The sequence below is a fragment of the Morus notabilis genome, unplaced genomic scaffold (assembly GCF_000414095.1).
Source record: "Morus notabilis unplaced genomic scaffold, ASM41409v2 Scaffold778, whole genome shotgun sequence".
NCBI classification, from domain to species: Eukaryota; Viridiplantae; Streptophyta; class Magnoliopsida; order Rosales; family Moraceae; genus Morus; species Morus notabilis.
Window position 1 is genome coordinate 185,849 of NW_010358529.1, and position 10,221 is coordinate 196,069.

The 10,221-nt window shown below is 36.7% G+C and overlaps 4 protein-coding genes across 5 annotated transcripts in view; 3 read left to right on the forward strand and 1 right to left on the reverse strand.

The window, feature by feature from the left end:
* LOC21389844 (calmodulin-binding protein 60 A) overlaps positions 1–1,862 on the forward strand; it is a 5,136-nt gene extending 3,274 nt beyond the window's left edge. The window contains exons 5-7 of the mRNA XM_010092747.2: positions 147–307; positions 592–798; positions 880–1,862. Of these exons, the coding sequence (XP_010091049.1) occupies positions 147–307; positions 592–798; positions 880–1,479 (968 nt within the window). The 3' untranslated portion in view covers positions 1,480–1,862. The remainder of the gene's footprint in view (positions 1–146; positions 308–591; positions 799–879) is intronic.
* An 837-nt stretch (positions 1,863–2,699) lies between these two features.
* Positions 2,700–4,369, forward strand: LOC21389845 (UPF0235 protein C15orf40 homolog). 2 transcript variants are annotated; one of them, XM_010092748.2, is made up of 2 exons: positions 2,700–3,165; positions 3,881–4,369. In XM_010092748.2, the coding sequence occupies exon 1, from the start codon at positions 2,765–2,767 to the stop codon at positions 3,149–3,151; it is 387 nt and encodes a 128-aa protein (XP_010091050.1). In that variant the 5' UTR covers positions 2,700–2,764; the 3' UTR covers positions 3,152–3,165; positions 3,881–4,369. The 2 variants fall into 2 exon arrangements, with proteins under 2 accessions (XP_010091050.1, XP_024017887.1); XM_024162119.1 differs by having other exon boundaries at positions 3,907–4,369.
* Positions 4,370–4,925: 556 nt separating this feature from the next.
* Positions 4,926–7,733, forward strand: LOC21389846 (UDP-glycosyltransferase 74B1). The gene is made up of 2 exons (XM_010092749.2): positions 4,926–5,641; positions 6,979–7,733. The coding sequence occupies exons 1-2, from the start codon at positions 4,997–4,999 to the stop codon at positions 7,708–7,710; spliced, it is 1,377 nt and encodes a 458-aa protein (XP_010091051.1). The 5' UTR covers positions 4,926–4,996; the 3' UTR covers positions 7,711–7,733.
* A 318-nt stretch (positions 7,734–8,051) lies between these two features.
* The window catches only part of LOC21389847 (uncharacterized protein At5g50100, chloroplastic), a 2,392-nt gene continuing 222 nt past the window's right edge, over positions 8,052–10,221 (reverse strand). The window contains exons 2-9 of the mRNA XM_010092750.2: positions 10,036–10,221; positions 9,757–9,905; positions 9,530–9,637; positions 9,157–9,213; positions 8,976–9,041; positions 8,806–8,866; positions 8,281–8,327; positions 8,052–8,129 (exon numbers count right to left, since the gene is read on the reverse strand). Coding sequence (XP_010091052.2) covers positions 8,091–8,129; positions 8,281–8,327; positions 8,806–8,866; positions 8,976–9,041; positions 9,157–9,213; positions 9,530–9,637; positions 9,757–9,905; positions 10,036–10,183 — 675 coding nt within the window. The 5' untranslated portion in view covers positions 10,184–10,221 and the 3' untranslated portion in view covers positions 8,052–8,090. The remainder of the gene's footprint in view (positions 8,130–8,280; positions 8,328–8,805; positions 8,867–8,975; positions 9,042–9,156; positions 9,214–9,529; positions 9,638–9,756; positions 9,906–10,035) is intronic.

Consider the following 10,221-nt stretch of genomic DNA (forward strand, 5'->3'; position numbering starts at 1 on the left):
TTTCCCTCTTGTTTCTTGGTCCTAAATAATCGTTCTTCGTATATCTTTTCATTACATGATGTTTTAACGTAGATCCGTTAACTCAAAAAGTACTCATGAGTGGATTAAATGATTACTCATTATACTATTTGGTTCTCATTGCACAGTGTACAAGAAGCACCATCCTCCTTCCCTATCTGATGAAGTATGGAGACTAGAAAAGATAGGCAAAGATGGAGCCTTCCATAAGCGTCTAAGCCGGGAAAGCATCTGTACTGTGAAGGATTTCCTTACCTTACTCTTTGTGGATCCTCCAAGACTCCGAAATGTAATTACTAACTTTTGTCACCTCAATCTTTTACCTTAAAAAAATGCTCCATCTTCAGAGAGGTGTCAAATCTGTATTCTAGTATAGAGGAACAAATCGTTTGCTTTAATTATCCTTAAAGTAACATTAATGTTTCATCCATGCATGTAAACCCCAACTATAAGATTTTCACAAACATGTTAGACCACTTTTCAAACTGCTTAAGATGAGTTTTTCATGCCTGGATGGTGGTGCACTTCGTATGAGAACTTATCAATTAAAAACTTGTTCATTGGCATATGCAGATCCTTGGGACGGGTATGTCAGCTAAGATGTGGGAAGTCGCGGTGGAGCATGCTCGGACATGTGTACTTGACAAGAGGACGTACTTGTACTGCCCTTCCAATTCACAGCAGAAAACTGGGGTTGTCTTCAATGTTGTAGGACAAGTAATGGGACTGCTTTCAGAAGGCCAATTCACTCCCATTGATAAGCTATCTGAAACTGATAGGGTATAGCATTCCTCGACTTAGATCTTTCTTTCTTTTGTTTGTCAAATATTCTGGTTCCTTACAATCAAATCTCTCGTTTAGGCTGACGCCCACAGCATGTTAATATCTGCATTTGAACACTGGGGGGAAGTCATAATTTTCGACGATGATGCCTCTCTTACGGGTGGCTCACCCCACCTCACAAACGTGCTTTACTCCTCGGGCTCACCAAAGACAGAAAGCTCTACTGGGAGCAAGTATTTGGCTTCACACAAGATTGGTGCATTTGAATATGCTCAATCAACCGCATCTTCCCCAGATATCATTTCGTCTATATTTTCTGTCGGTGGGACCAGCGGCTTAGATGATTACGCCTTACACACCATTGACACTATGGATCTTAGGTATGATCAGACTCTGAATTTCCCAGGTCAAGTCACCAATTCTCTCATCTGTGACTCGGAGCCCATCGTGCAAGCTTTCTGTGACGAGGATCATCTGCAGTTTTTCGACACCGATCTTCAGTCGCAGAACATCAGTTTAGAATCACCAGCTGATTTACAGAGTGCTGTGGACGGCTTCATGCGCACCACGGCTGGTGCCATTGCTCAGAGAAGATGGAAAAAGCTAGCCAGTGTGCTCAAGTGGTTCTTCATAATGATGAATCGAAAAAGACAAGTTGGGAAAATCCAAAGATTTTGAGTCATGGGGCGTGAGAAAAGCCTTCTTATGGTTGCAAATAGTGTTCGAGTGCTGCCCGGATTTAGATTTTCGCGCACAGGTTATAGAAGTGAAAACAAGTTGGATATTCATAAGGTGTAAATACATCTGGTTAGTTCATTAGCGTGTCTTGGCTTTAATGGTGGCCACTGGCCACATCTAGAAAAAAAAACTCCTTTTCACTTCCATGTTTAAGTTGTAAATATCTAGATAAATGTTTTTTTTACATAAGCTGGTTTCTGGATATGGTTGATGCTTAAACATGAAGCAGAGTGAGGTGCTGAATATGTTCAGTAGCTTACATGGCGGATCATAATTTTGTATGAAGCAATAAATCATTTGTTCAATAAATTTGTCCTTTTACAGGGGTTCCTTTTGTTTTTTGTTTTTTTTTCCTCTTTTTGTAAAAGTGGGTTTGATAGAATTTTGTAGAGGCATTATAAACAATATTTTTCTTTTGTCGTCTCAAAATGATGTGTCCTTTTGCCTTTGAAATTTTCTGGTTAGTTTTGGTTTCAGTTGGAAATTGACAAACTGTTTGTCGTTTTTTTTCAAAACGACATGTTTTCCATTTAAAAGTTTGTCGTCTACTTATCATTTTGGTTGGTAGGAGGTAAAAGTGTAAAATGTATCTTATTTTGATTTTTCTAACTATATATATTTAAATGGTGATACACGTAATAAGCGTAGAATATACAGTTTTCCATTCAACATTAAAATAATCGTTCTTAAATTCACCAAATTCGTTACTAAATTAAGATTTTTTATGGTTTTTATTTTTAATGAAAAGAGAATTCTAACACTCGGTAGTCAACTTAAAACTTCGTCAGTCTATCTATTTAGCAGTTATGGACAACCAATGAAAATTCTCTTTTCTGTTGTCGATGATTTTTTATTATTTATTTAAAAAAAAGATAAATACTTTTTAAAGTATATTAATTTTTTATTTTTTATTCTTTACATTTAATTAATACTTTTTAATTAAAAAACTATATTAGTCCATAAGATTTTAATTAAAAAAATTCATTTTTATTCGCGTTTTGTTTGAGGCTTGAAAACGCGACCCGTCCCATTGACATCTTATATTTAACTAACTATGTCACCAAACGACATGTCGTTGAAGGCTTGGAAACGTACTGGTAAAGTGACAAAAAAGAATCTAGGGGCCAGGGAAGAAAAAGACAAAAAAAAAAAAAGCAAGCTTTTCTCGCAGTAAAGTTGAAAGTTGGAGGTAGAACAAAAAACTGATCATCCGACGTCCATTGAAATGCCACCGGTGAAGAAGGGGAAGACGAAGGCCAAGGCCAACCCAACCGAGTCGACTCAGTCCGATCGGAATCCCAAGTTCCCGTCGTGCATCCGCGCCGTCTCTCCCTCCTCGGTGGCGATCACCGTCCACGCCAAGCCTGGCTCCAAAATCGCCTCCGTCACTGACTTCTCCGACAACGCCTTGGGCGTGCAGATCGACGCGCCGCCCAAGGACGGCGAGGCCAACGCCGCTCTTATCGACTATCTCAGCTCCGTCTTAGGGGTGAAGAGAAGGCAGGTTTCCATTGGCTCCGGATCCAAATCCAGAGACAAGGTCGTCATCGTCGAGGACGTAACCCTAGAAAGCGTTTTCGGCTCTTTGGATAGAATCTCGAAGTGTAGCTGACGAAGATGAGATAGGTTGCAAAATTTGATCGAAATTGAATGTTAATTGTAGAATTTTTCTGTTTATTGTTAAAAAAAAAGAAAAAAAAATCGGATTTTGTGATGAATATATTGGGCAATTTAGAATGCTTGTGGATGGTTGATTTTTGGTTTTTGATTTTCTTGCATTTGATTAAGTCTAGAATATTGTTGGTCTTGTGGTCTTCATTTGCAGTAGCTTCTGGTTAATTTGCTTGTGTATCGGGATTGTCTTGTAACATATAGATACATACATACATATATATATATATATATGTATATCTATGTATGCGTATGTGTGTGTGCAGAGAGAGAAGAATCACATTTTGGGTTGAATAGATAGAACAACATTGCGAAATGTGAAATAGACAATGGTTACTTTGATTTACAATATGTGCAGTTCATCATGTTAAACCATGCTTACATCTCTTAGATATAAGTTTAGGTGATGGTTCTGTGGTTGCATGCATAAACTCGCGTTTATTCTATACCTGACTCGACCACAAGGTATCAGAGTTTAAAATCCCCTGCAAGTGAAAAACAGAAGTTCTAGGTGATGGTTTTCTTATCTCAAGTATAAAAAGTATATGCTATTTAAATGGACTTTTGTACAATGGGAATTTGTTAACAATAGAGAATTTAGCTATATGCATATGGGTTGGAGTTGTTTTTTAATTGTTATTAAGTGGGTTATTCTCAATATGGATCTCAGGTATGATCAGAGTTTGAATTTTCCAGGCCAAGTCTCACTAATTCCCTAATCCGCAACTCCGAAGTCCGAACACATCGGTCAAGCTTCCCTCTCGAAACTTTCTGGTATGCTGCAGTTGTTGCCATTGCCAATGTAAAGGTTCATAGAAGATGAAAAATACAGCAAGAACAACAAAAGAGACTAGTCAGTGTGCTCAAGCGGTGCTTAGTAATGGTGAATCTGAAAAGAAGCTATGTTGCGAAAGTTTAAAGCTTTAACGTTGCCTGGATTTTAGATTTTCGGTGCGGGGGTGGATGTGAAAACAAGTTGAAGATTTATAAGACGTAAATATGTCTGGTTAGTTCATTAGTGTGTCTTAGCTATATGATTGTCGCCAGAGCTGGAAAAACTCCTTTGAATTTAGAAGTGAAGGTGTTGATGATGTTCGTTTTCTTTCTCGAGTAATTCTTATATCTACATTTTATTGTGGCCATCTTATCCCTATTAAAACTCGTCTTATCATTTTTGTGCTACATTTTGTTTGAAAAGTAGACAGTTTATCATAACTGTATGTTTTAGAAACTCGGTAGCTAGACCTTTAAAAGTGAATGTGAGGAGCCAAATAGAGACAAATGCATATCCTCAGTTGCCACTTTTGTAAATAACCCCTTAAAATTCTTACTCATACACTCAAATTTTCTCATTGGACACTCGGCTCGCGTTGGTGCACAACACTGCCCCCACTACCATGTCGGCCTCATTGTTGCGAGCCCCTGGACAAAAATACAAGGTTGGGAGCCTGGTAACGTACCTGGAGGCGTTGATGAGGCTCTGACCAGAACGCTCATTTTCTCTCTCTCGCTCGCTTCTCTTTAGGGTCGGTTAGCTTTGAAAAGAAAAATTATATAAAGTGGTTGAAATTTGACAATGACAATAATAACATCTTAAAATTCCAACATATGCTTGCATATTTTCATTGGACACTGGTGTGAATTGTCAAACGACTTTTCTATGTTTATCCCCATATTTCGATGAAACTTCATTGCATGCACTTGACTTGGGCCTATATATATCGATAAATCTCCTTTCATCCATTCACTTGAACTAAACAACAACTACCAAAAAAGAAAAAAAAAAATGAAGAGCCAAAAACAAGGCCATGTACTTGTTGTCACATACCCAGCACAAGGCCACATAAACCCACTCCTCCAATTCGCCAAACGGTTGGCCTCCAAAGGCCTCAAGACAACTCTAGCCACCACTCCCTACACTCTGAAATCTATCACCACCACCACCACAACCTCTTTACAAATCGAGCCCATATCGGACGGATACGACGAAAGCGGATTCTCACAAGCCCCGAGCCTGGAGGCCTACTTGGAGTCATTCAGAGCCGTCGGATCAAAGTCCTTGGAAGATCTGATAGTAAAGTCGAACAACACAACATCGCCAGTAAACAGTGTCGTTTATGACTCGCTGCTTCCTTGGGCTCTTGATGTGGCCAGAGCACATGGTGTTCTCTGTGCCGCTTTTATGACCAACTCGGCTTCTTGTTGTTCCTTGTATTGGCGTGTAGATAGAGGTGGCTTGGATTTGGAGAGAGAAAAAGGGTCAGTTTTGGTGGTGCCTGGTGTTCCTCCACTTGGGGTTAATGAGATGCCTAGTTTTCTTAATGGGGAAATTGCTCAATCTCCTTATTTAGCTTTGATCATGGAAAAGTTCAAGAGATTAGAAGAAAATGATTGGGTTTTCTGCAACAGTTTTGAAGAATTGGAGGGTGAGGTAATTGATCACATGTTCTTTTTACAACTCGAATCATAATTCAAATTTTTTTTTATAGTGTTTTATCTCATAAAATTTTAAATTTAACTTTTTTTATTAACATTTTTTTACAACTCGAATCATAACTCAAATTTTTTTTATAATATTTTATCTTATAAAAATTTAAATTTAACTTTTTTTATTACATAAAATTCACTTTAAAATTGTTTGTGTTGAGCATAGGTAACTTTTATGTCTAGCTAACAGCTTTTTTTATAAAATTACTCGAATCGTAAATTGTTTGACTTTTAAAATTCAAATTGACTAAACTAAACCGACAAAATCCATCACATAATACGCTTTGATTGAATCGATTATATATAAGATCGTTTGATTTAATTTCTTTTTTTTTTGTGTGGAAGTTAATATTTTTAGTTTGATGGTGAGTTTTATCCTTCACAGTTCTATTTAACATAAGGACGTTTTTGTCCTATGAATTTTGATTGAATTGCTACCTCCTGAATTTTTAACTATCACAAAACCCTGAATTAAATAAAATATTATAAAGCACCCTAATCGATGAATACTGATATAATTTGGGAGGGGAAAAAAAAAAAAAACCCATGCACTTAATATGAAAATAGAAATATAAAATTATCTCGTAAAACACTAACACATTTGGATCTCTCATTTTCTCTCTAAGGCCGATATACTACTGTGATTTTATCAACTATATTTACCGTCTAATACAGCCTAAAACTGCTGATGGAAAGTAGGTATTTATAACAGGACAAAACTATCCAATCTAGAGCACTAAAGCTATTTGTTATAAGTGAAATCTAGGAGAAATAATTAGATAGAAAGTAATAACCAATGTGACAATGAAACTGGGGAACAAAAAAGATTCTAGATTGAGGATTAAGCTACCAAAAAGTATAGTTTTATTTGTGTCAATTTACTTTTGAAAAAATGCCAAAAATTAGAATATATATAGAGGCAAAGTTTTAAGTCCAGCTGCCGTACAGTCAGACAAATGTAATTTTTTTTATATGTACGTGCAAATGTAATTTTTTTTTTATATGTACGTGCAACATCATTCATTCATACATGTAACTTTTTTCGTATGTTCGTGTGACACTCAAAATTACATTGGGCGTGTAACGCTCAAAGTTACATTAGGCTATATTAATATTACATTAAACAAATTGAGTGTTAGACACGCCTATAAACAATGTTATACATGTATAAGAAAAAAAATATGTCTGACTGATTCGGATACTAGACTTAAAGACAATTCCAAGGCATACACACACACGTGTAGTTATATTTCGTTTCTCATTACTTATTATGTTGGACAGCTAGTGAAAGCCATGCAAGGACTCTGGCCCCTACAAATGGTGGGTCCAATGGTGCCATCAGCCTACCTAGACCAACAAATAGAAGGAGACACATCTTATGGAGCCAGTCTATGGAAGCTAACAAGCGACCAGCACATGACATGGTTGAGCACAAAACCACCAAACTCTGTCATTTATGTGTCGTTTGGAAGCATGGCTGACATTTCACACAAACAAGTTGAAGAAATAGCATGGGGTCTAAAAGCAAGTGAGAAGCATTTCCTTTGGGTCATAAAAGAGCCTAAGAACAAACTCCCAAATGGGTTCTTGAATTCACTAGGAGAGGCAGGAATGGTGGTGACATGGTGTGACCAGCTAGAGGTTCTGTCCCACCAAGCTGTCGGTTGCTTTGTGACGCACTGTGGATGGAACTCGACGCTGGAGGGGCTGAGCCTCGGTGTCCCGATGGTCGCAGTGCCGCAGTGGAGTGACCAGCCGATGAATTCCAAGTTTGTGGAGGAGGTGTGGGGGGTGGGAGTGAGAGCCGGGAGGAATGAAGAAGGGATTGTGGGGCGGGAAGCGATTGCGATGAGTGTGAGGGCAGTGATGGAAGGAGAGAGAAGTGGAGAGATAAGAAGGAATGCATTGAAATGGAGAGTGGCTGCAAAGAAGGCTGTTAGTATTGGTGGAAGCTCAGATAGGATTGTTGATAGCTTTGTGGAGTTGCTGAAAGGGAAGAAAAATGAAGGTTGAGGGCTGAGGTTTTGCTAGCCTTTTGGATGGGCACAAACTATTTTATATATTCCAATCTCAAATGGCAACAAAAAAAAGCGCTACTCCAAGTAGGGATCGAGCCGATTTCTATTTCCATATATAGGACAAATGTCCCAATACTGCGCCTTTTTGCTATTACTTTATTTTTCACTAAATTTCATATCTCCCATCGAACTAATCAACTGAACAAACTTATACTATCTGAAATTAAAATGAATGTTATAAGCTTGGAGTCACATTTACATTCCTGTAATAATGAATGGTATGGAAAGAATTCGCAAGTGTGTATTGGCCCAAAAAGTACTACTAAAGCCAAAAGAAAAGTTCCATGCCTTTGTATGGTATCATATCATATGAGCTCACATGTTGCAAGAGTTGCTGTCCTTACATACTTCACTCTGTAAAATGAAAAAGAAAGCCGAGCTTGTATTAGCTCTGAATTGTTCATGTTTTCTAAATCAATAAGAATGAGAACCATCTTGTGCTCTTGTCATGCAATCATGATCAAAGAGAGAAAAATTAAGGCGATCTTGAATTTGATATGCCTACCTTGTTCTTTCGTCGTGTTTCCATTATCTCTTCTAGAGGCGGTCGGCCTAAACTCAAATCAGAGAATTTGGGTCATACAATTATAATCCAAAGGACTTGATGTGCAAAAGTACTTTTTAAGATCTTCACTTGCTAAAGGATAAACATACGGCTGAGCTAATTTAAAAGAGAAAAACAAAATGATAGTTTGAACTTACTAAATCTGGTCCATATATATCACACATGTATTATCCGTTTTCCTACTTCTATTTATATTGGGGGCGCTTCAGAGAAAAACACAAAGTCTGAGTGGCATGAGGTATGTGATTCTCTTGTAATCTTCTCCTTTATTATAATGAAATTATGCAACGGCTGAAAATGGATGTAGTTACCAATGTAAATCCTGTGTTTTTTTTTCTTCTCTTTTTATATTTTATTCCTCTTGTTGTAAATGATTAGGACATCTATTTCTTAACAAGAAGCAAAGAAGGCATAACTATACTCAACTATTATAGTGCAATGCATTTCCCACAAATGTGACTTTACCTGTGATTGGAAGACGGTATTTAGCCCAAACACTGTATACAGCATCAGCTATTTTCGCAATCTGAGAAAAAATAATTTTATGTCAACTACAAAACAAAGATGAACCAGAGATAAAACAAAATTTTGTTTGTAAAACCAATAATGTATTATAACGAACAAAAGGAACTTACAGGTTCATATTTGGTTATGGCATAAACCCATCCAAGCCCAACTTGTTCATATAGCTTTCTAAATGCCTGCAGAAGTTTTTATTAACTTAAAGTTGGTCCTTCTTACTAATGCACAAGAGAAAGAGTTACAACATAATATATAGACACAAAATTATTAAGTTTAAAGTTTAATGAGCCTTACTTCAACGTCAGTGACTACAGTTCCATCATCAAGAATTGCATGAATTCTTCCCATAACCTTAAATTGAAAAAAGAAAAAAAAAAGTTACTATAATGAAGTAAAAAATGGTAAAGTGAAAGAAAATGCTGGAATTTCTCTCCATTTTGTGTACATTTCTACTTTCCATTTGGCCATGTTATCTATAATTAATCAACAATTGGTAAATGGAAAGAGTAAAAAAGAAGTCTTTGTTTTCATGAACATCGATATGTACAAATTCACAAAATATGTAGAGCAAACATTTTTTTCAACATTTTTTTTTTCTTAAAAATTGTGTCTTCTATTGACAAATTCATTGATAAATCTCAACAATAGTGCATAATTGGTAACTCACAGTTTCAAAGTCTAGCCCTTGATTCTCCTTGGGGGAGTAATCCTCTGAGCTAATGTCCACAAACTTGATGGTTCCATATTGTTTATTCCTCTCTCTAAGCATGTTTACCTGACGACACATAACATGTAATATAAAGCCTTAAAATTGCAAAAATAATAATAATAAAAAATAATAATAATAATAATAAATGGTGTCTTTGAAACTTTGAAGGTATAATAATATTTAACCTCGTGCATGCAAAGTGGGCAATCTCCATCATAGAGCATTTTGATCTTCCAATTCTCCGGTGGTGGTGATGGTGATGATGATGATTCATCTTCTTTCTTCGGAATTACAACGGCCTGATCACTCACTGCACGAATTCCAAACTTGGGTTCTGCAAAAAACTAAATAGAGAAATGAATAAATTGAAACACAAACTTGATCATATTCACCAAAATATGACTTGGGTACTTCGGAAAATTGCAGAAAAATATTTAGAGAAAAAATAATAAAAGAGTAGTTACCAGGTAAATTATGTATTACGGGAATAAATGGTGAGATTCTTTGATGGGAATTGGGTGTGAAAGAATGAGGAAATGAAAGGAGATATGGGTATGATTGTGTTCTCTTGCAACAATAAGCAGAAACTGCGGCCACTCCTCTCAATGCCATATTTTTGCCTTTTTTTTTTTTTTTGAGTTTTCGTCTGA

Bases quoted from the DNA above. Each gene is read 5' to 3' on its own strand.
- LOC21389845 (XM_010092748.2), top strand. From the start codon at position 2,765: ATGCCACCGGTGAAGAAGGGGAAGACGAAGGCCAAGGCCAACCCAACC.
- LOC21389846 (XM_010092749.2), top strand. From the start codon at position 4,997: ATGAAGAGCCAAAAACAAGGCCATGTACTTGTTGTCACATACCCAGCA. The intron at 5,642-6,978 runs GTAATTGATCAC...TATGTTGGACAG, and splicing joins TTGAAGAATTGGAGGGTGAG to CTAGTGAAAGCCATGCAAGG.